Source organism: Crassostrea angulata, chromosome 3 (assembly GCF_025612915.1).
Source record: "Crassostrea angulata isolate pt1a10 chromosome 3, ASM2561291v2, whole genome shotgun sequence".
Taxonomy (NCBI): Eukaryota; Metazoa; Mollusca; class Bivalvia; order Ostreida; family Ostreidae; genus Magallana; species Magallana angulata.
In genome coordinates, this window is record NC_069113.1 from 53895082 (window position 1) to 53920867 (window position 25786).

Genomic DNA, 25786 nt, shown 5'->3' on the forward strand with positions numbered 1-25786 from the left:
TTGTATATGATATGGAACAGCAATACATGTATAACTATTTGGGTTTGTTTCCAAAGTCCAGAGTCGGCTTGTTAAATGTCCATAGAAGGCGATGCTTCGCATAACCTTCTATGACATAAACGACCCTACAAATTTCTGTAGACAGTCACAATCCTAACAAGGGTTTTGTTTTGTCGAGGACCAACCATTTTGTTTATAAATATATATAAAAAGAAGTGCATAAAAATGATGCTGCGTTTTCAGTGTTGCCTTTTAATTTTTAGCAATCACGCGACGCATTTTAGCCAATGACAAATTGTCATTTTATTCCTTTGCAAAACAAATAGTAGCTGCTATATTAACCTCATAAACAAATATAACATGGAACTGTATCACAAATTACTTTAATGATATAAATATAGAAAAATATATATTTCACATCCAGACAAGCGAGAAATGTTTAAAATTTAGCACTGAAGCAATGATAAGAATGTACACATCTTTACAACCAAACTGTATCTGTTAAACTTGTCACAAATAAAATCAATTTGTGTCAGAAATGTCCTTTCATACAAAATTTTCATCCACACTACTGTTGATAACTAAACAACTACATCCGGGTACTTAGGACGTCGACTCTCCTGGGTTGTGCGCCTCAAACCCATTATAATTTGGATTTCCTAAACCTTTATTTTCCTTTGATTTGGAGAAAGTCGCTCTTAGTTTTGACAACGTGACACGGGCCGTTGACTCGGAAGCGGAAGTTGACGACAATGTAGTCTCGTTAGTATCCGTCATTTCACTTTCCACGAGCACAGATTTCATGCCGTCATCTTGTTTAAGTCTTTGATACCAATAACAACCGCCGAGAATGACCAAGATGGAGAAAAGCAGGAGGATGATGGGAACGGTCACCGCAATCACCACCGAGTTCTCGTCGCCGCCCGCCGCCTGCGAGGACTCGGCCGACTTCCGTAAACCTAAAAAAAATTTATATATAGATATTGTAGAAAGTCGCTAATGCACTTCCGTAATTTAGTGGGGTTGCGTGATTTTATTTTCTGTCCTTCATTAAATTATTCCTCCTGAGGCTTGCCAAGATATATGTGCAATTTGGTCTTCTCCACTTATATAGAAATTTGCATAGAAAAGATAAGCTAGCCAATAACAAAGTAGCTATTTAATTTGATTTGTTTATCAATTTTTTTGTTACACTGTTTCATAGTCTATCAGAATATTTTGGTGGCAGCTGAGACTCTTAAGAAGTAAGCTCACCTGAGCAGACGACGCCTGCATCCTCGCCATGGTTACAGTTCTGTATGTTGATGCCGTTGTGTCGACACTCCTTGATTCCATTCTCTGTCCCTGCACAATCCACGTTGTCCAGCCAGATGGGGCCAGATCCGCGCCCGAACACCCCGTGTTTCTTCATCACTCCTGTTTCGTAGCCCAAACTTCGGCAGACGACAGTGGCGTCACGGTCGTCCCAGTAATCGTCACAGACTGTGCCCCACTCATTGGGCCCCGTCACAAACACCTCCACGCGGCCCATGTTTGTCGCCCCGGACACGGAGCCTGCCAGTCTCACGTTGGTTATTTCTGTAAATACATTCAGTGCTATAAACCTTAGTTTCATTTTAAGGAGTCCGGATGATCAACAAATTCAAAATTAGATCTGCATAAAATTTCAACATATGATTTGTTTAGCTATAGACGATTACTTATTGAAGAAAAATATCTACATATTTAACTTTTTTACAGAGTTCTCCTTGCAAAGGAGGTCAATACAGTCTTAAAATGGCCACGACCATCGAGCTCCCTTAACCATGAAATGTTTAACCTTTCAATTCGTTTATTGTATAATACTTCTAATCAGATAAAACATCTGTTCTACTGACCGACTTTCTCCCGGAAACACCAGGCGGCCGCGTCCCTCGTGCGTCGTCTACAGAGTCGTTCGTACGTAGACTCCACCTTCCCCGAGCTGTTGAAGCCCGAGTGATCACATTTCATCAGCTCGTCCTCCTCCCCTAGACAACCCACACGTGTAAACCACAGCATGTCGTCAGGGTTACCGAACTGTCCACCCTCGATCTCGATTCCGTCGGCGTAGCCTATAGATGAGTAAACTCAGAATTAATACTGATCAAACCTAACCATGTAGTTCTTTTATCGAGGTGTTTAGAGGAAAGAAAAGTAAGTAAAGAAACTCACCTAAATCTCTACAAAAGACAGAGGCATCTCGGGAGTCCCATAGGAAGTTACATATGCCTCCAGTTTTCCCATCATACACAATCTCGACGCGCCCTCTATCGGCGTGAGATGAGTTCATTAGTCTGTATTGAAGACCATCTGTGAAAAAGAAGTTTTGAGGTAAACGTTTAACTCAATGAAAGGAAAACAAATCCGAGCCCCCTTATGAACGTAAAAAAGCAATTAAGGTGGTAAAGGAAACTTCTACATTGTGACGTACTTCCTACACTCAATTATAACTTTATGGATTTTTTCTTTTTCAAAACTGTTACCTAACATCATAGTGCAATATGATAGAGAGATAACTGCGAATCCAGGAGTATTAGTTCGAAACCGGTGGGTCTTTTTAAAGTCTTTATATACGGGAATACCGTTCCAAATTTTTTTAAAATCTTTTCTTTTTGGTCAAATATTGTAAAACTTGAATATCCTAAACCAGTGAAAGTGTTTCGATTATAATGTTTTTTTACCAGCATTAACACCAACAGGGATCCCATACCACCTTAATCGATCTCCTGCGTCAGTCTGACTTACTTGGCTGTGTGTAGCAGAGGACGCCGGCTCGGTTGTCTTTGTACAGACACTTGGAGCCTTGGTACCACTCCGTGTATTTACACTGAGCCAGACTGGTCTCCGTGCCAGTACACTGCACGTCACTCATCAGAATTGGGCGCTTGTAGTTACTGTTAGAGGGCACCTGGTAGGGTACCCCTCCCCTGAAGCCCAGTCCCTTACAAACCACGGTGGCCTCCTTCCTGCTCCAGCTGTTCATGCAGATGCTGCCCCAGATCCCGTTCATGTTGATCATGACTTCGCCGTGGGTGTCCGAGTGTACGTCATCCCGATCCAACGTCAGATTGAAGCCTGCGTTATAAGGAGTTACAGTGAACACAGCTTACATGGCGAACACAGTTTCAGAATTAAAATAATAGATTTAAACAGGCCATGGAAAATTTGTCTATACTATAAATTTGGATATCGATATCATTGCCGAAAAGTCGAATTACAATACGTGAATGTGATATAATCTGTTACAATTAAAAATTTTAAGATGAGGTAGTTTTTAAACTATGGATTTGAACTTTTACCTGTATTGTAGATTTGGACGTTACTACAATAAACCGAGATGTATTTCTTGCACACGGGTTTGTCCGTGAATTCAAAGTTGCAGTTGAACAAATCCTTTTCGTTGCCGCCACAATCAATGCGCCGCACTCTGATTGGTCCAGTCGTCTCCCCGAAGGCGGAGCCCAGCACCACCACCCCCTCCTTGTACCCCAGCGTCTGGCAGACGACACGCGCGGCCAGTCCATTGAATCCGTCGTCACAAACCGCCATCCACTGATCATCATGGTAGATCTCTACCGCTCCCATCGAGGCGTTGTATCCAAGATTTAATCTCACTATAAAAAACAGGACATAGGTAATAATATCATTTCTTAAAGCATAAAATTCACTGCATCATGAAAACCTCTGAGAAATTCATCAACCTACATTTGTTCACGCAGAAGACCCCAGCATCGTCCTTGTGAGAAGTACACTTCTTCCAGCCCGTGGTCACGACTTCCTCACTGAAACCTCTGTGTGCGCATGAGTGGATCGACTTCTCGTCGCCATTACAGACAAGATGACTGAGCCACACCGGCCCCTTGCCCTCCCCGTACTGGGCCCCGGAAATGGCGTATCCGTCCGAGAAGTTCATCATTCTACAGAAGACCCCGGCATCCTTGTCGTCCCAGGAGAGGTCACAGATCGTGCCCCACTGATTGTTGAAGGCCAGCTCTACCCGCCCGTAATTCTTACCGCCATTAGCCAGAGTGTAATTGATTCCTGGAGGAACATCAAGATTCAAGAGTTGTAGAAAAACATGGATTCATCGTGATATTGATTATGATAGTAATTGATGCGATTCGTTTTTGGAAAAGGGGCTGCATTTATGTTGATCTTTGAAGCTAAATTCATAATGTCAATAATTTGAGCTACGATACGTTTTAATTTAAAAGAAATGTTCTGGGTATTTTAAGGATGATGGTAATTTATTATTTGAAACGTAAATAAAATTGTAATAAGACGCACGGTCTATGAATGCGCCATTGAGTACCTGACTCGTTGTAGCAGAGGGCGGCGGCAGCGTTAGCCATGGTGCTGTTCCCTAACGTCAGACGGTCATGGAACTTGCATTCCTGTAGCGACGCCTCGCTGCCCGTGCAGTTGAAATCACTGACCAAAAAGACTGGGTCTGACCGGATAGGATTTGAGGAGGTCTGGTAAGCGAGGCCATATCGCGCGCCCAACGACCGACAGAAGATGGCGGCCTCTTTATCGTCCCAATGGCGGCTAGAGATTCTTCCGGTGACGTTGAACTGCGACACCGCCACTACCCCGCCCATGCTAGACAGGCTGGAGGGGGCGTCGTCAGGGTTATCGGGACTCACGAAGCCAAAGGTCAGCTCTAAAATAAACATTGTTAGATAAACCTCATCAAACAGTTGAAAAAGAATGCTTTCTTAATTTATACCTTGCAACATATTTACGTCGTTAATTCTTTATATTCTGATAAAGACTAAGATACTAATAAAGTGTTGTATTTTGGAATAGAAACTCATTTGTAAATGTTATCTAGTGTATAGGAAAAACTAAAGTCCTTACTGCCTGACATCATGGTCTCGTTCCTGAGATCCTCGGGGGTGAAGCACATGACTGAGGCGTAGGTGTCGTACTGATCACACTGGGAGTCCTTCAGACACTCACTAATGGAGCTCTCCGAGCCCGAACACTTCAGCGACTTTCCCTTTAGAATCGAGTCAAACGTTTTACCGTAGGCCGAGCAACAAATGGCCTTGCCCTCCACGAAACCGAGTTCCCGGCAGACGACTCGAGCGGACATATCGTCAAAGTCTCGGTCACAGATCAGACTCCAGGTGTCGTTGTAGTAAAACATCACAGGACCGTGCTTTGTTTCGACACCAATCCCCGTGTCCAATTTTACTGTAAATCAAGAAAAGATACGATACTTACAAAAATAATGTTTAATGAGTTTTTCAAATATATGTACATTAAAAAGTAACTTTATCTGCACATTACAATATTTAAAGGGACCTGGACACGATTTCAAATGAAAATTTGATTTTTGATTTCTATGTATAAAATAGTTTACTTTTGTATTTTGAATGACTCACCAAAATTTGAATGTTAGAAGCCATGTTACGAGCAAGATACAGAGGAAAGAAGTTGTTGTTATGTAAACAAAGCTCGAGTCTTATAAGTTTGTTTACAAATACTGTAAAGTAAAGAAATTGCCATTTCTCTATCAAAATAACTTGTGGAAACAAGATAGACTGATTCAGTGGGTTCATAAATAATTTCATTACAACAAACAGCAATATTAAATTGAAACAGTTACTTATACCAATACAACGAATATATGAACATTAACGGGACTCGAGCTTTGTTTACAAAACAAAGAATTCTAACCTCTGTAACTCGCTTGTAACTCGATACTTGACTTTTAAATTTTGTCAAAGCATTGAAAACATCCATATTAACAATTCTAGACATAAAAATTGAAAAAATACATTTTGAAAATTTTGAGCTCAAATCGTGTCCAAGTCCCTTTAAAATAATAATAATGTAAATAACCTACTTGTGTTGTAGCAGTGTACGGTGGCGTCCATGTCATGTAATTCGCAGGTCTTGGAGAAGTTCCGCTTCCACCCCTCGTGTGGACAGTCCAGCAGAGAGTTTTCCTTCCCTTTACAGTGCATGTTGGGTTCATAGATCGGCACGTGGTCGTCCGCGCGCAGGTCCGCGTTTTTGTGGTAGGGGAAGCCCGTGTTGAAGCCCAAGGAGCGACAGAAGGCGCTGGCCTCGGGGTCGTCCCAGAACCGCTTACAGATGGTTCCCCACAAACCGTCTACCGCCATCTCCACGCGGCCATAGTAAGACGTTCCACCCGTCAACCGGAAGTTAACGCCTACAGGTAAAGTTCAATTAACTCAAATCTAACTCGTACAACAATAGATCAAAATAAAATTCAAGTAACTGCAGTCTGCTTACCAACAGTGGAATAACAAACAACTCCAGCGTCATATCTCTCGATGCAGTCGTCGACGTGACCAAGCGTGAAGTTGGGACACTGGGATAGCTTGTACTCACTTCCGGTACAATTCACTTTTGTAGCCCAGATAGGTGTACCCTTAGCAAAGAGGATTTTATGCTTGTATGGCAAACCTTTTGGATAAAAAAATGAAGTATAATGTGAAGAGAAATTAAAATGAAGTTCTCAAATGTTAATACGAATACAGTAACCATGACACTAATTGTGGTTTTACCTTTGACATAGCCCATCTGTCTGCATGCCACTGTTGCGTCTTTCTCATCCCAATCATCTGCGCATATCCGACCGGAAATGTTCATATACGTCAATTCTAACGACCCGGAATTATTACTGGAACCGGCAATGCCAAGTGTATATTCTATCAAAAAGAAGTTTTTATTAATGTTCTTGGTCCAATTTTAAGCTATATTTGATTTTGATACCGGTATAAACCGTGAGTTGAATATTCTTCGCTGCTATTTACCAGTCTTTGACGGAAGCTGTCCATTGTAACACGCCACAGCGGCGTAGTCTTGGTGACATGCAGCCACTGGCGGCGCCGCAGTGCAGTTAAGGAGGCTCTTCTCGTTTCCGGAACAATTGACCTTGTCGATGATTCCCGTGTCGTAGCTGTAACCATAGGCACCACAACAGACGGACAATCCATGTTCATACCCAAGCTGTCTGCACGTCACCCCTAGTTCACACAGTTAAAATTTCTTTACAATATCCTGAATAAAGTCTTGTTCAAGATTCATTTTCAGTTCATAAAAGCTATTCACGGTAAGCAAGATGTTCTGCTTCATCTAAGATTAGTTCAAAATAGTGTCTATGTGTTATGAACTTCAAAATAGTGTCTATGTGTTCTGAACTAGAGTACTGTTTAAGACTTACTGATGTCGGCTTCCGACCAGAGGTGTCCACATACAGTGCCCCAGTGGTCCTCCATATAGACCTGCACCACCCCGTGACTCCGCTTGTCTCCTTTGTCCAGGCGCACTGCAGGAAAAAAACACCACTCTTAGTAACATATTAACATTCCTAAACCTTCACTACAACAGGCTTACTGTACAATATATAACCATTTTGGTTTCAATGTCCGAGGTCAGTTATCTCACCATTGTCCATGCAGATGACGCTGGCGTCCTTACACTGTGAGTAGTCGGGGTCCCAGTGTAGACTACATTGTAACAGTCCCTGCTCGTCCCCCTCACAGTCCAAGTAGTCGATCCACACATACTCAGTGCCGCTGGTCGTCGGGTCGGGTCCCACCTCCCCGTCAATGAAGCCCCGCCCAAGAGACCGGCAGAACACGCGTGCGTCACGGTCGTCCCACCGACGGTTACAGACCCGCCCCCACTTCCCGTTAAACAGAACCTCTACCACTCCGCTTTTTCCGTCTCCAGCAATCCGGAACTTCACGCCATCTGTAAAATCATAAAATAACGTCATTGACGTAGGGCCAAAATAACAAATGTCAGAATGTCCGATAGAAATGGATCACTTTTAATGAAGACATTGACGACAAGGACAAGAACTGACTGGGATCCTGGTAACACAGCACGCCGGCCGACGTCCTGGTAAAACGACCCTCAATTTTCTCGGAACAACCCAGATCTTCCTCAAATTTCTTGTGTGGACAATCCTTCAGTGTTTGTTCAGTGCCACTGCAGTTGAAACGTCCCACGGATATTGGAGTTGTCAGTCTTGACGATCCTAAATATACAGAAAATAAATTATATTTCAGAAGAAATTTCAGTACCAATTATGATACATTGAATGAAATATCTTTTGTCTTGTGTAATTGATTGCATTTATTCAACAATTCTATTCAAAAAGTATAACAAAGGTACGTGGAGTTACCTACCCCTAAATGCCACGCCCCCATAAAAGTTCATCTGTCGACACGTGACATTTGCGTCATGGTCGTCCCAGTCCACGTTACACACAGGGCTCCAGAACCCATACTCATTAGCTTCCACGGATCCGTAATACTTCTCCTCTTCTCGAATCTTTACTTGTAATTCTGTAATTAAATTGTAGACTTCATAAAAATCTCAAAATCAATCAAGATTTAACATATACGCTTAGATAAAACGGTACTTGACTCGAACAAAATTATAATGGTAAAGAATGTCATTTACCAATCAAAACATGCTACCTTTTGAAACGATCTGGTTCTTTGAACAATACACAGACGCGTATTTTCCACTCCTACAAGGGACTTTAGTCGTTGTCTGGTGTGGGCATTGGTCCAAACTTCTCTCCGAACCCCGACATTGCACGTTAGTGACGGTGATTTGACTGGTTGGATGAGGACCCAGTGCCGAGCAGCACTGTTTCTTGCCGTAAGGGAATCCCAGGATGTTGCAGGCCACTTTCGCGGAGCGGTCCGTGAAGCCCTCGTCACATACGCTGGTAAATGTCTTGTTGATGTACATCTCTAGGCGACCGTAAAACACGTCTTTTGAATCCACAAGTCGTACTGAAATGAAGAAAAAAAGAATATATATATTGAAGTCAATAACCGTCTCATCACAAGAACACACAACGAACTGAAGGTATGTTTTAGCAGACAGAGATGTCCATGTACCTGAGTCGTAGCATTGTACAGCAGCGTCCGAGTTGTGAGAGAAGCACATGTGACGATTGCCTCCCCTTGGTATAAACATTCCACTCAAGGTTGACCTCTGCTCGTTGAAAGACATCGGGCAGTTAAAGATGGATTCTTCGTCTCCTTGACAACGTAAGTAGGCGATCCAGATTGGCCCGTCGCCCGCGCCGAATTGACCGTAGCCCAGTGCGCGGCCGCTTGTGTGATTGAGCATGCGACACAAAACTGTGGCGTCCTCGTCATCCCAGAAACCGGAACCACAGATGGTGCCCCACTGGTTGTTGATGGAGAGTTCCACTCGGCCGGAGGAGTTGTTCGAACCATTAATGAGTCGAATGGGAATATCTGGAACAAAGGGCTTATTCGTTAAAAACAAGACACATTATTAAAGGGTGAAAATTGAATCTCATGATAATTTTTTAAAAATTTCATTGATTGTTGAAAATACATTATAATACATCCATTACTCACTGGCGTTTTCTAAGCAATAAACAGCAGCTTTTGTGTCCTGTGAGCAATTGCCTACATTTCCCCATCGGATATTTCCACAGCGAGCTATGTAGCCCTCGTTGCCGGTACAGTTTAGATTGGATAACCATGGCAGACTTAAGCGGCGGCGGGTGAAATCGTGCTCATAGTAAGAGAAACCGTCTTGGTAACCTAATTCACGGCAAACAACCTTGGCATCTTTGTTGTCAAAGCCATCTGAACATATAGAGCCCCAAACGTTCAGGTGGCGAACCTGTACCACGCCCTTGTTGTCCTCTGACAGACGGAGTTCGTAAGCTAAAATTTTGACAAAAATAAAACTCATAGAATACGTTTTCATTCCTGCAGGTCATATTCTAGCATACTTAAATTAAGAATAATTAAAAAAATTCATTGATTGACTTATCATCTCACCTCCGCTAGATGCAGCGTTTGAGCAGGCGACAGAGGCGTAGCGTTTGCTGAGACAACCGTCAGCATTGTTGGTGTATTCACACTGAAGAATGGAGGACTCGTGACCAGTGCATTGAACGTTATTTATAGATATCTGGTAATCTGGCATATCGCCAAACACGGAGCAGCAGATACTGATGCCGTTCCTGTATCCCAGGGAATGGCAGACGACTTTAGCGTCACTGTCATCAAATCCGTCCGCACACACCAGGGCATACTGGGTATCCTGCCACAGCTCCACGGCACCAAAAGTAATATTAGGCTCAAGTCGCACTGCAATGGGAAACTCGTTATCATTCAAAAAGACAAAAACATTCCTGGTTGAATTTTTTTATTTTTTTTAGAATCATTACCTTGCCCAGTACAGTAGACACCAGCGTCATATTCGTGCGTCCTACACGATGTGTGCGTCACATTCCAGCCGCTGTTGCTGCACTCCCAGATGGACTTCTCGTTGCCGTCACATCGTACATAGTACAGCCAGGAAGGTCCTTCTCCCCCGCCATATTTCCCGCGGGGTTGAGCAACACCGTCAACAAAGCCCAGCTGGCGACAGACCACCCTGGCGTCGTTGTTGTTCCAGTAGGAGTCACAGATTGTTCCCCAGACGCCATTGTACGAGATTTCCACACGACCACTGTAGGTGTTGTCGGTACCCGCCAATCGGATGTTGAAGCCTAAAACAGAACGTTTTGTTTCATTTTAAAACTTTCCTCTACAAACAAGAAACCATTTCATAGGCATCATTTACATAATGACTTTGCGCCACCTACCATTTCCGTTATAGCAGAAAACCCTGGCGGCCAGTCGGCTCGATAAACACGTCTGGCTTACAGGGGCCACAGCTTTCGTGCAGTCGTTGATGTTTCTTTCTTTGCCGGTACAGTTGACACTGGACAACCAGATGGGGGTACGGGAACTGTAGTACCTGGGTCCAAACGGCACGCCGCCAGTATAGCCAAGTTGGCGACATGCCACGCCTGCAGCATTATCGTCCCAATTCTCCGCACAAATGGTGCCCTGGATCCCGAACTTCTCCACCAGCAGTGTGTCTGGGAACTCTGAGCGGGGGAGAAGGTCCACCTCTGTAGAAAAAGGAGTAAACAGTGATACAGGATCAATCCATTCCATCATATTTTAAATTGTAACCACTATTTAATGAGCACAGTTTTCCTTTGCTTGCATTTTTTAATAAAACAATTGAGTTATAAAAATTCGTTTGAATACCATGAGGAAAATTTCTTTTAATATTTCTAATGGAACTAATAATTTTGATAGATCTTGAAAAAATAATTTCCCTATTTCTTACTTTCTCTTGCCATCGAGTATTTTGAGCAAATGACGCTGGCGTAATTATAGGACCGTTGTGCACATGTGCCCTCTTCAAATTTACACTCCTTGACCGTTGCCTCGGTCCCGGTACAGTTCAGGTTCAGAATGGAGTTAGTGTAGTACTTAGACCCAAACGCTCCGGGGACCAGTGTTTTGCTGTTGCCGAAGCCAAGTTCCCTACATACGACCTGCGCGTCATTTTCATCGAAGCCGTCCGCGCAAACCGTGACCCAGTTTCCATCCTTGTACATCTCGACCTGACCGGTAGTAGCGTTGTCTTCAGTCTGTCCGCTGCTGATCCGCACTAAAAACAGGAGACTTTTACCATGTACATGTGTATGTAAAAATAGAATAAAATATGATGACTGGTTCCCAGTTGGAATCTCTCACCAGTTCATGGTTTACATGTAGTATCATAACTTTACTTATTTAACTATATTCTTTCTGAAATTAGTTGGAAAATTATGACACAAGAATAGGTTGTATGATGCCTAAAGAACTGTATGAATCTACACGCCGTTATCTGGTGGTATCTACCATTTTGTATTCATACAGGCATCTACAATGTATACTCGTATGTAAGTTAGATACATACCGTTGTTGTAACAGAAGACCCCGGCGTTCCTGTTCGGCTCGTAGCAGTCGGAGGGAATGTTCTGTTTCCATCCAGGGTTCCTACACATGAAGATACTGGACTCGGAGCCGAAACAGTTCATACTGGACAAGAACTTGGTCACGTTAGGCCCCGGTAAACCCCTGAATAAAGACCACAAATATCAGTCACCATAGGAACACAATAAACTTAAAAAATGATATAAAAGGGCAATAAGGGCCTGTTCTCCTCTCCCGTTTTAAAATACAGTCAAACTTCGTTATCTGGAAATAGATGAGACTGATTAAGAACTTCGAGATATCTGAGTATTCGAGAAATCGAGGGTAAAATACTTTAAAAAAATAAGTGGTTGGGGCTTAAATCACTTCGAAATATCCATTGCATTCGAGAGATCTGTGTTCGAGATATTGATGTTCAACTGTATTTGACACACAGCAATCTTTATTTCTAAAATCACTGTATTAAGTATGTATTTGACCAGAAATTAAATTATTGGGGCATAGTTGCATGTAAGACGCATCAGGGAATGCCGTTTTAAAGATGTCATTGCACACTTTTCATTAATAGGAGTTTTGCAGTCTCCTGTTTATTTTTTGTGGTTTTTGCAATAAAGAGAATACGTTCAAGCTTGTGAAGGTATGATCACTTTTTTTCATCCTTGACTACAAAATATGATCTTCAAAAATGAGATTTTCCTTTTCTTCGTATGCTGCGTCATTTGTCGGTTTAATTACAGATGACTTGTTTACCTCCCTTAAAGACGGTAGACATGTTACGAATTAATGAAACTTGATTTACTAATAACTCTTGAAACGGTCTAAATATATGATATGCCCACGCAATAAGCTACTGATTCTGTTAAATGATTTACTTATGATAAAGTTGTGAGTCGTAAATTGATGTATATTGACATATAAAAGTACAAAGTGACACGTCATCATTTCATTGATGCGTAAAACCTGTCTAATTAGCATAACTAATTCAGTCATTTACCTCTGAAGCTCAACAAAATACAAACAGAGTAGCAATTAACCCGACGACCCCAAACTCCTCACAAATCTGAATTCGCTTCATGTGGTCTATGTTACAGATATATATGGATTTTTACAGTTATTTTGTTTCTTTTTGAAATGTCAAAAAACAATTCATTTAAGCATCTAATTCACGTGCTGCAGGCAATAGGTCTGATAAGAATCTGAAATTGGTTTGAAAGTAAACAATCATGAGCAATAATAAGATTAAGGAATGCAAATTACGTCAGAAAGACATCTTTTGAAATCTGTCCATTTTATAATGAATAGGCGGAGTAACCATTATGAAATGAAATTTTCGTCATGCAGTCTCCTGAAATGTTCTAAGACCAAAAAGAACATTCCATTTGCTTAATGGCAACTTCGTTATGGGTGAACAGAATTCGCTGCCTCTCTTGTTGCTGTATTTTAAGAGACCCCGCATCCCCCGGTCCCCACCCCGGGGTACGTACCTCCTGAACTCCCCGCCGGTGAAGCCCAGCTGTCGACAGGCCACGGTGGCGTCGTATCGGGACCAGCCCTGGTCACAGATGGTGCCCACCTCGTCGTCCATGATAATCTCCAGACGGCCGGTGTTGTGGGTCCCTCCCACCAGACGAAGTTGTGGTTCTAGACAGAGACAGGAGTCAAGTTACACCAAGCGATGACATATTTTCATAATTATATTATACAGAGAGTTGAAATATACATGTATATGAAAATTTTGTTTGTTCTGCTTCTATATGTCTTGATTAGTAGAGTAGGCATGCAAGCATAAGTCACTATTGCTTGCACAATGACCGGGGTGGGGGGTTATTAACAACTCGCTTTTTTGTACTAAATTTACGGTGTCCAGTCAAACTTAAGAAATGGCAGAAAATAAAATCAAAAAATCAGATTGTCTTTTTTGGAATAATAGCGCAAAACCCCCCAAACAAATCAAAACAAACAAAACAAACCTAGCAGTGTCTTCCCTGCTGAATGTTTTGATTCCCCAATTAAATGTAAAAGTGTGAATGAATATTTTTTAAGTACCATAATGCGGTTTTATATGCTAATCAAAATGACGTCAGATTTCTTTTAAAACAAACAAGTCTTATAATATTATCATGAATTATGACCCTTAATTGCCATCTTTGTTTCGAGTCGGATGCGTTATAATATCCGAACATTTTTCTGTAACATTCCTTTATTTGCATATTGCATTCATTGCAAAACGCAAATATAGAACAGATCCTTAAAAAAATTTTTTTTAAATAATGTATTCAAAATCCGGGACCAGTATAAGAATTTTAGGCGTGTTTCTTAGAAAACGATACATCCTCTATGCAAATCATAGAATTTGAATTTCCATTAGCCACACAAACCAACCACCTTGACCAGTGGTGACATTCCTTAATAAGGAGAGGACAATTAGACCCGCCCTGGTTGATTTCTGTTCATTTTTCTACAGACATTTATTGGACCAAAACAAAGCAAATAAACTTCTCCATTAATATTTATGAGCAGAATTAGCAGAACGTTTCAATTGATACGTACAAAATAAGATAATATATTCATGATTCATCTATTACATTTTATTCAATTCTAAAATTTTCCAAGGTTAAAATTTAATGTTAATATCATTTTAAATGAAGTGATGCAACAAAACAAAGCTGACAAATTCAATTTAACAAACTTCATGAAATACAAATATATTATATTTATTGATAAAGTAAAAAAACCATAGAAACAAAGATCCGATTAAAAGGACACAGGAATCAAAATTGACCTACTTTGCTGACGGTAGCAGAGGACCCCGGCCGACCCCAGGGAGTACTGGGAGTCACACTCCTCCACGCCTATAGAACAGTTAAACAGGTGGCTCTCCGACCCCTTACAGTTCACCTCCCCCAGGAAGTAAGGACCGCTGCCAGAGGACGTCTCCTGGTACGCCACCCCGCCTAAAAAATCAACATACAAGATGCACAAATGAAATGTATAATATATTGTATCTTTGTAGCTTCCCGCAAAACAACCGAGACATGAAACTCCATAATTTTCATAACATGGGATATGATTCCGGAGTTGTGCATTTTCCTTTCCTCCCCTTTACCTGTTTTGCTAATTGACACCATGTACCGGCCCTTCCCCTTACCTGTGTAGTGGAGCTGACGACACACCACGTCGGCGTCCTTGTCGTCCCAGGCGCTGGGACAGATTCGTCCCCAGATACCGTACTTCATCACCGCCACCCGCCCAGTTTGGTTCTCGTACCCGAACGCGCCGTTCTCCAGACGCAGCTTCAAGGCTGCAAAGGTAAAAAATCGTCAAGCAATTTTAAGGTCGAAAATGCGCAACAGAAGATTATGAAAAATTGCCATAAAAATGTCCAGTTAAACTTCCGGTCTTACTTTTGTTGAGGGTTCCGTTGTAACAGGACACGGCGGCATAGCCGAGGTAGTTCTCTCTCTGACAGCTCCTCAGCTCGTCATATTTACAATCCAAAATAGTGCTCTCGTTCCCGTGACACGTGATGTTAGGTCTGGAGTATCTGCCGTAAAACGTCCCAAAGGTCCCCTTCGGGAGGTTTCGTCCGTACTGGAATCCCAACTCTCGGCAAATGACCTTGGCATCTGTGTCCGTGAATCCTTCACCACACAGGACTGACCAGTACTGGTCCATAATCTGTACCACGCCGTGCGAGTGATCTCCCCTTGATAGTCGAACTATACAGAATAAAAGAACAGCGTGCTAGTTTTTCTGTCAGTCTATATAGTTCAGCGTACTACTATATAATATAACTACGTTATCCAAATCTTGGATAACTAATAAACCCTAATTCAATGAAGTCGATTTCACCAACGATTCGGTAAGTTTCTTTGTATAGCGTACTTACCATCCTTGTAACAGATAACGGAGGCGTCCTTCGTATGGTTGCTACATTCGGAGCCCTTGTACGTCATCCAGCCGTCGTTCCTACACTGGAAGATGGACGACTCGTAGCCGTAACAGCTCAGTCCGTTCATCATGATATGGCCGCTGCCCTTACCGTAGTAAGAGTTGGAGATCGGCTCGCCATCTGCGTACCCCTTAGACTTACAGAGAACCCTGGCGTCGCTAGAGGACCAGGAGTCATCACACACGGTGCCCGTGGCGCCGTCATAGGTAATCTGGACACGCCCATAGTACGACCCCCCGTCCACCAGATCGGCAGTAATACCTTAACATAGCAGGAGAGAAAACACCCATATTTAGTTTTAAACATACATTGTTAACTTTGCGTACATATTGAAATAAGTATAGATTATTTATTATTTGTTTCAACTAATGTAAGAAATGCCTTACTGTGTCTGTAGCATAGGGCATAAGCGGGTCTACAGGAGTGCACTGGATGACCCCAGGAGTCCTTGTCCTTGACACACTGGTCCAGTGACGTCTCGTTTCCGGTACAGTTGAGCTTTGTGATCCAGATGGGCCGAAGGGTTTCGTTGACGGTACCGTAAGCCACCCCGCCAGTGAAGCCCATTTGGCGGCAAGCCACGTTGGCGGCGACATCGTTCCAGTCCGTGCTTGACCCGCACACCTGACCCCACACGCCATTCCTGCGCACGCTGATTTCACCCCACACTGTGTTAGCCGAGCTATTGGTAGTCTTGACAAATCGGATGTCAAAATCTGTACAAAAAATACCGTGAAATCAACTTTCAAAAGCAAGATATAATTCTTTTATATAGAAATGTTAAAGGGTTTCTGGTTCAAATTAAAGAATACACGATGATCTTACTTTTGTTCATAGGACCATTAAAGCAGATTGCTGACGCCCGCTTCATGTTGCTACATCGTTCTGTCAGGTTCTGGTGGGGGCATTGTAAAAGTGACCGCTCGTTCCCGTTACAGTGAAATCGACTGTAATTAGGACAATAATTAAAGCATGATACATGGAATATAATGAAGTGTAACTTGGATGATAAAAACAAGGTAAAGAGTAATATAACTTATAACATGTAAAACCTTACTCAAAAGGGGATGAGGAAAGAACATTACCACAGATAGACTAACCTGAAGGCGACGTTGGGCATTGAATCGTGTGTGGAGATTTTTCCGAGCTTGGAGCCGGTGAGGGCGATTCCGTTGTTAAAGTTCTGTTCCCGGCACACCACCAGAGCGTCCTCCCTGTCCCAATCATCGTCACACACCTGGACCCATCCAGCGTCCGTCCGAATTTCCACGGTTCCCAAATTTGTTACTCCTCTAGATTTTAATCGGACTGTAAGGCAATAAAAATCGAAGAAGTACTGATTATTTCGTGCAGTCCGGGATTTTACTTAGGTCGCTGTAGGTTTAGACAAATCGATGAACAGAGCGTGTCAATTTCAGTCCTGTCAGTTTCAGCCGCTGTAGATTTCGACCAATCGATAAATAGGGCGTGTAGATTTCAGTCTGGCTGTTTCTATAGAGCTATGAATTAACTATAAGTTTCCGTAAGAAATAGAGGAAATTATGCTTGGTAGATGTAATTTATTTATGTCAATGAACGTCATCTCAAATATAAAAGCTATCAATTGTTTCTGGGAAAAGTGAGTTCAACAAAGCACCCATCAAATAACCTGAGATCTATGGAATGGTGCTAATCAGCTATTATGATAGGACTGTCCGCCATCTTCATATAGTGCAAACCCTTCGACCCCATCTGGAGGTGGCGGTACTCGTGTTGAGTCGTTATAACAGGTCGACAACCCCGTCCAAAGAAGTAGTACTCACCTGAGTGGCAATATTTACCAAACAACCCCACTCACCTGAGTTGTTATAAATGAATAGTCCCACCCACTACCTTGATTAAGCTGCACTCACCTGAGTTGTTATAACAGGACACCCCCGCATCCTCGTAGTGCCGACAGTTGTGGACCCCCCATCCATTGTGCTGACACTCACTGAGCGAGCTCTCGGTCCCCGTACACTGGACGTTGTCTAAGAATATCGAGCCCGAGCCTTCTCCGAACGGTGAGTTTGAGTGAGCCTGGAAAAGCAGATTGAAAATAATGGATTTATATGTATTACTGTAAACATTCAATCATACAGCACTTCATTTATTATTACAAGAAGAAACTGTTGTAACCATAGTTTTCCTGGACGGCCTTTGGACATTTTTCACAGTGAACGATGCATTACTTCTTTTATTCAAACCATAATCAATTATGATATAATCTAAAATATTTTATCAGAGTAATAGTAAATTTATAGGTTAATTTGTAGTATGGATACAGTTTTTAAATAGTAAACAATAAGCATGTTTTTTGAGATCGTCATTCTCTTTGAGCACGTTAAAGAGGCAACAAGTACTGAAGATACTGTAACACATATATACGCCTTAGTAGATACATTTTAATAGCCGGGTACACCTTAAACTGGCGACACTGTAAAACAGTTCAGAGATATGGATTCTGTGTAGTAATGTTATAATGGTCAAACCGAGTATAGGAGCCCCTGATCCTCTCGATCTTACGCTATAGTGTGTGTTGCTGGTTTGTTAATGGATAAACAAGCCGTTTGTTATTTGTTTATATGTAATTCCTGTACGATACGATCTTTTTTACCAAGTAAAGAAGTTCCAGAGAAAATTCATCTGGGTCAATGCCGCCATATTGAGGCAAATTAGTGATCGTCTGAAATTACAAATCATATATGTCTTGCTCAAGGGTTTACCTTTCTGTGAGTTTGTACAGCGGAAAGAAGATACATCATATCATTTTCAAATATGTTGATTCTACCTTTAACGTCTTTTTTCATATGTTCCAGGGAAAGTTGAAGAATAAATCCTTAAGGAGGCTCGGTAGTCAATAAATTAACCATTCAACGTAGGATTCAGATTAGACATGATTTTGTCATAAACTATTATTCTGTGAAGGAAATCTTCCAATACTTAGGCTTTAGAATTTGATTACATGTATATACCCTATATATCCTTTATACATGTATTTACAAGAATCTCTCCTTTTTAAAGGAGATTCATATATTCTAATAAATAGCTCCAATCATCAGCCCTTTTAACATGATGATAATACCTTGAAGCGATGACAATTATCTCAATAAAACGCGTAATAGATTAATTTTCAAGTTTGTCGGGGATATTGGTGTAATCTAAATGGAGTTTAAAATTTATAAAAATTGAAAAATTAGCTTAAATAAATAATTTACCTAAGAAAAAATTCAAAGATTTAAGATAAATTTTTAAGTTAAAATATAATAATTTTACATAATAACTAAATGCTAATAATATCTCTCTCTCTCTCTCTCTCTCTCTCTCTCTCTCTCTCTCTCTCTCTCCTCGCAAGATATTTTTGAAATTTGTTCCCACAACTTGCGCAGCAAATTATGCGAATAAGAATCTTTTGTATACATGTAATATTTATAACTTTGATGCTGGCGACAGCTAGAAAGTTGGGATTTTTTATGAATTAATGTACTCCCAGCGGGTTTTTTTTTCAATCTTGATTAATTGCTCAATTGAACTTCATTTAATTAAGTTTATGACAGTGAATGATCATGAAATGACGAACATTTAATCATTCAAAGATCTAATAAAAAATTTGACCCGAATACAGAATGAATCTTCAGTCTGACAAAATAGAAATTATACAGCGTTAAGAGTGACAAACTCAATGTTTGGATATCTAGGAACATTAAAAAAAATATTTCCTTCAATTGTCATTGAGGAAACACATAGTTTCTATATGATAAAATATTACCCTCAGAAACAAGTCTCTTCATTCAGAAACTTCCACGTGACACAATCTGAAAGTCGTCCATCTGTAAGGACGACTGAGAAACACTAAACCCTAACCTGTCCCACTGATTATTCTAAATCCCTAACCTGCCCCACTGATTATTCTAAATCCATAACCTACCCCACTGATAATTCCTAATCCTTACCGTGCCCCACTGATAATTCAGGTTCCTACAGACGACCTGGGCCTCCCGCTCCGTCCACAGATCATCACAGACACTACCCCAGGGACCCGAGCGGTTCCGAGCGACTTCCACGCGGCCGGTGGAGCCATTCTGATCTCCTCCCACTAAACGTACATATATCTTATCTGAAAAGAAAGAAAAACTACATCCATATACAATTATATACTGACAGTCGTTCATGAGTATTTAATATTGGGGTATTATTGTTTGTTTTAATGTTTGTTTGGGGTGGGGGTTGTGGGAGGTATATTTTCAGTAAACATGCTATCGTATCTTTATCAGTTTAGTAATTTGGCAGAATAATGTATTGGTATGTTGGTTCAAACGTTTTGGAGGAAATACCGGTATGTTTTGGACGATACGCTTCACGTCGGTTGACAATTGGTTTTCGAGGGGTGTCAGTTTCAACTGTGACCCTCCAAAACAGGCACTATTTATATAATAGATATCATATGCTAAACTTCCAGTAATCGATATCAGGAGCAATTAATTTAAGATCGACATAATAGAGATTTCAAAACCTAGACGACCTGTATGCAGATATTAGCTGCTTGAAGTCCTATAAATAGATATAGGTATTTAGAAGTCCTAAAAGCAGATATCAGGATCTAGAAGTCCTGAAACAGATATCAGTATTTGAAAGTAATGAAAATCTAGAAGTCATGAAAACATATATCAGGAATTTTTAGTCCTGTAAACAGATAATATATATGCATCCAGAAGTCCGGTATACAGTTATCAGATTCTAGAAGTCCTGTATACAGTTATAGGGAGCTATGGTACAATCTAATTAAAATTAGACTTCTAAAAGCGCTCTTACATGATACGATATACAAGTATAATTGAGCATGATTTTATAAGATTGGGAGTTAGAACACCTGTATACAGATATCGACATCTGAACATCCTGATTACCGTGAGATATCAAGAGCGGCTCGTTTACTGTGGTTTCATTAATGTTCGTAAATACCAATTTTCGTGGATTTCATTTCTAAGTTGATACACAAATTCTAATGAATTGAAGTGCAATTTCTACTAAAATTGTGTATTGATACGATCATTGACAAGAAATTTACGTTTCCTTGGAACTTTGAATTTCATTGAATCTACGAAAATTGATATCTACGGATATAAATGAAACCACAGTATTAGTTTTGTAAACGATACATGTTTACATGTATAACAAATACATCTACACATACTTTGATGCACGCTGTTCACATGCAGATATCAGGAGAGTGACATCTGCATATACAAGAATAATAAAGGTGCTACTTTAGATGTTATACAATGAGAGAACGTTTGATAATTTATAACGCGCACAGAACAAAACCTTATTGCAAAATATATGCTAATGATTCGTTTCGCTTTGCTTTAAGACAAACCACAAGGTTGTTTAACATGTTCACAGTTTAATTGTACGGAGTAACACATATATAAAGGTCTGTTATGCAGATTTCTATAAATTCAAACTATATAAATGATACAGAAGTTGGAATAGCGTTAGGTGTCCCTGCAAAGAAGATGGATTTGAGAGTCGGGACACGGGGCCTTTTTTTATCGGGATGAGGCAATGCGAGACAGCGATAGAAACCTATCTATCACCTTCATGTTTACGTAAACCTGTATCAGAGGGCACTCATGCTTACGTAGGTAGCATAAAAACCCAAGAATTTACTAAATACAGGGCGATTTTAATGGATCACATCCTTGTACATGGACCTTTATGCATCCGTCTTCGTGCCATTATGGCATTAAATAGGTATCAAATCCGTGGAATGGGAAGAGTTAATATTTGTGGTTACCCAATAATCACCATGGCAACGTAGACGCTGACGTCTATAGATTATATCATTACAAATAATATTTGGTAAAGTTTAAAAGATTTGTTACCTGAATAATTATTCAAAAAATACCTTATTTTACATGAAATTCAAACAAAACAACCCTACTTCTGGAACCCGGGGTCATGGTGAAAACACAAAAATCTTAAGAAGACAAGAATTGCGGAGTAGATGTTGAATTTCTTGGAACCAATTGGTCGCCGAACAACAAGGTGTGTCCTCAAGTAACCACATCGTCCTTTGTTACTTTGATTAGCTTTAATTAACATCACAAAGGCATCGTAACCGTGGGCTAAGCCCCCCCCCCCCCACTTTTTTTTGCAAAATTATACATAACCATAACGACCCCCCCCCCCGTTTTTTGCTTGTCAAGAATTCCTCATAAGTCTAGCCCCCCCCTCCCCCCCCCCTTTTTAGTTTGCTTCCGACGCCACTGCATCACTTAAACTTATATTTTTGTGCCAAAGTAATCGTTCAGTTGACAGTGACATACATGTATATACATGTAGAGTTTAAATGTATGGTGATCTCTCTTCTTTTTCTTCTTTTAATAAAATATATATAATCACGTAAATGTCATCATTTCTAGACGAACAGTTTCTGTACAAACGTTACTGGTGAATCTGTAGCAATTTTACAGTCAAATTGCAATTTTCATTTACTTTTCTAAAAATACTTTTTACGACTTTTTTTTAAACACTGAAGATCATTTTAAAAATCATTTGACTGTACTTTATGAAATAACATTTTGCCCAATGACTTAATATAATTTCTGATTGCAGTGCTGTTTGTTTGGGCCACGTACATTTGGCTCAACCTTGGCTGACCAGTGGTATATGAAAACAAGAATGTCGTCTGTTGGTTATTGCGAATAACATATAGGAAAAGGAACTGTCAATCATCTAAAAACAACGTCAACAGAGAGAGAGAGAGAGAGAGAGAGAGAGAGAGAGAGAGAGAGAGAGAGAGAGAGCTTGCTTTATAATTAGTTACAGGTATTATGTAAAAGTGTGATATTTTTTGTCTTCACTTATGTTTTTCATATTTATGTATGTACAATGTAATAGGGTATCCCACTTCTTTACTCTATACTTCACTATGTTTAATTTGTATAATCCGATGAGCTGCAAAACTTAAAGAAATAAAGAATGAGAATGAGATATTTACATCATTTAATGTTTTGTTAAGTAATTAATTTAGTAAATAAGTAAAAATAAAAAACTGAAAAAAGAAATACATGACTGTAATTTTTGTCGATGTTATTTTTAAGAATAATATCCTTTCTGATTTTAACAAATTGTATAAACAACATGACTATTTCACTAGTCATGTTGTATATATATTTATTTGTTAAAATAAATTGTATCAGACAGGACAATACATTCTACTCCTTCAAATGGATATTTAGAACACTGAACTCGATCATGCCTCTTTTTTAATAGAGGGTTATATAAAGTAACATTTCGCCAATGACCACGGCATTCTATCTTTACACGGGCGACGGACTTTGATCAACCTTGGCTGGCCAACCCTATAAGTCTGTCAGTTATTGCAAATAGTTCTAACATAGAGAAAACTGAAATGTCAATCACCAAATACAACGTCCACTCTGAGAGAGAGAGAGAGAGAGAGAGAGAGAGAGAGAGAGAGAGAGAGAGAGAGAGAGAGAGAGAGAGAGAGAGACACACACACAGACAGACATAAGGCGGGGATGGGGGGTTAAGACAGAGAGGAAGGGGTATTTTTTTCTTTTCCAACAGCCTAACTGCATGAGACAAGATAGACACCATTTACGGTTCTAAACACCCAAGGCAGACACTGCGCCATATCTGTGTGATTGTTTTACTTTACTTTAACGGTGTTGGTTGAAATAATTTAATTGTAATCGTCCGCATCGATTGTCCTCAAGAAATATGACGTCAGTCGGCATCAGGTTTAATGAATCTTATTTTTGGGTTACAGTCATTTAGCGCGTGCAATTATCATGCATACTGTTAAATAACTACACCCTAATGATGCAACGCAAAGCCTTTTTTAATTAACTTCTAAGAAATCCGTTTATTCAAGTAATTTATGAATTTCGTCACTAAAATAACACGAATAATCAAGGGTCGTGTGGCACGGCAACATTGCAAAAAATGACCCGACGAGGAGCGTTTGATAACTTGATACCGGCGTGCGAGCAACAGTGCATGTTTTATAGGTCTCGTTTATGTGGACCCAGAGGGCCATACATATATAATCGTGCACCTGCTTATTTACTTCTATGAAGATCTCAACAGCTACATCTTCTTATCATGTATATTTTATCAGAATAATAATTAATTATGTGCATTTTAAACAGTTACTGTTTTACAATTGTTAAACTTATGAATGATTACGTAATTCAAAAGGCCAAACCGGTCGATTTGACTGCATGTTTTGGAAAAGCCTACAGATATAGGAACATTTCTGGTGATTGATTGTCTTCTTACATGCTTGTCAATCTTGATTTATGGATTTGCCTCCTAATTATCTTATTATTAATTCATGTGTCAACTCCTAGAACATTTGTTTAATTGATTGCTTAGTTTTCACTATTCTTCTTAATGGACATAACAACAAATGAATATAAAGCTAATGAACAAGGTGAATTAAAAAAAACCCCAAAATCATTCAATTCTGTTATCATTGATACAAATCAAAAAATGAAATTGACCAAAGACTTCAATATTCTATTTCATAAAATTGGCCCACAAAGAATTTGATTTTGCTCGTAGCAAATATAAAAAAGATTCTGTGTGGGTCCAAAACATAAACCTTTTTAACCATGACGTCCATTATATGTCAAAGTGCCGAATATTCAAAGGCGTTTAGGGGTGGGTATAGAAAATATGGGATACATTACAGTGTATTGCTTTATATGGTTTAACTGTGTCTGCATGTGACCAAGATTGAAGTTGATTAATTTTAACAGAGACTTGCCCAATACAACGTGATCATTGAAAGCGCGCGTGCATTTGACGTGTCACAGGCAAAAGAAAAGTTACGGTTTGTTTGAGAAAATTATAAATAACGTTGTATTATTTGGTAACGGCAGAAAAAACATAGCCAAGGGGCAAAACAGCGGAGAGGGCTCTTAAGCCGTGTTCCGCACCATAATTTTGATAGAAAGAATGCAGGTTTTGAACAAGTTGACATGTTTCAGGAGTTTGTCTTCAGTAAATCTGAGGTTTAATCACATGACATAGACAAGTTTTCGTATTAATTACAAAAATAGTTTGCTGACATATGTTTCTGAAATGTCCTCGCTGTGTGACGACCTACCTTCTGCACTTTGGACGAATTTTAATCCGACATATCCCAAAGCGAATAAAACTCCACAGAAAAATGTCTGCTGTCCACCCATTACTTTCCGATGTTGTCCACCCATTACTTTCCGAAGCTGTCCTTTTGTCGATTTATAAAACCACACCGGCGCAAACACTTCTTGAATTCATTAACATATGATTAAAACAGGAATTATCACAATTATTTTATAAAAGGTAATAAAATGTCCCTCTGTCTAGAACTCCCTAATACGCAAAGGAATGTGGACAACTAGTTGTAGGGTAACGCATGCTTACTTCACGAGAGATATGGTGTTGTGTTTGAAATTCCCCCCTCACTTCTTACATAGAAAATGAAGAAGACACGGGCCTAAAGCTGTGACGAAAATAATATCATATATAAACGATAAACTCCGTCACGCATGATCACCATAAGGTTTAACAATGCCGTAAAGTCACTGTTACACAAAAGCGTTCGTGTGAAATTGTCAGAGATGTTTCTGCGCACGCGCTTATCCTGTCAGTGAACACAAACAATATATATGAGTGACATGTTTACGAAACTGCATTAATAAGTACGCTTGTTTTCTCTTACACGCTAACTGGACTGGTGAAACATTAATAAAGGAAAACATACACGCCAATTTTACTGGCGTTAGACAGAGAGCGCGAGCTTGACCACAACTGTCTGGATAAAATTTCCATTGTATTCATAGCATTAAACTTTTAAGTTCATTTTATTTTCGACGTATTAAAGTGATTACAATGTTTCGTTACAAAAAGCGTTTGTTTATTAATCACAACTCTTAAATATTTCTATGGTTTACTTAAATCGAAAGTCGAT

At 40.1% G+C, this 25786-nt stretch overlaps 1 protein-coding gene across 1 annotated transcript; it reads right to left on the reverse strand.

The window, feature by feature from the left end:
* Positions 1-366: 366 nt before the first annotated feature.
* LOC128176183 (deleted in malignant brain tumors 1 protein-like) lies at positions 367-25662 on the reverse strand. The gene is made up of 36 exons (XM_052842302.1): positions 24941-25662; positions 19752-19915; positions 17673-17838; positions 16881-17088; positions 16606-16727; positions 16167-16496; positions 15718-16041; positions 15233-15547; positions 14977-15129; positions 14615-14782; positions 13313-13469; positions 11812-11972; positions 11194-11520; positions 10658-10969; positions 10238-10561; positions 9846-10157; positions 9414-9728; positions 8922-9287; positions 8490-8813; positions 8196-8354; positions 7871-8044; positions 7447-7755; positions 7223-7327; positions 6813-7025; positions 6564-6707; positions 6289-6462; positions 5876-6205; positions 4882-5220; positions 4334-4684; positions 3727-4062; positions 3321-3635; positions 2767-3096; positions 2194-2331; positions 1878-2093; positions 1255-1578; positions 367-959 (listed from the first exon to the last, which is right to left on the reverse strand). The coding sequence occupies exons 1-36, from the start codon at positions 25044-25046 to the stop codon at positions 604-606; spliced, it is 8967 nt and encodes a 2988-aa protein (XP_052698262.1). The 5' UTR covers positions 25047-25662; the 3' UTR covers positions 367-603.
* Positions 25663-25786: the final 124 nt, after the last annotated feature.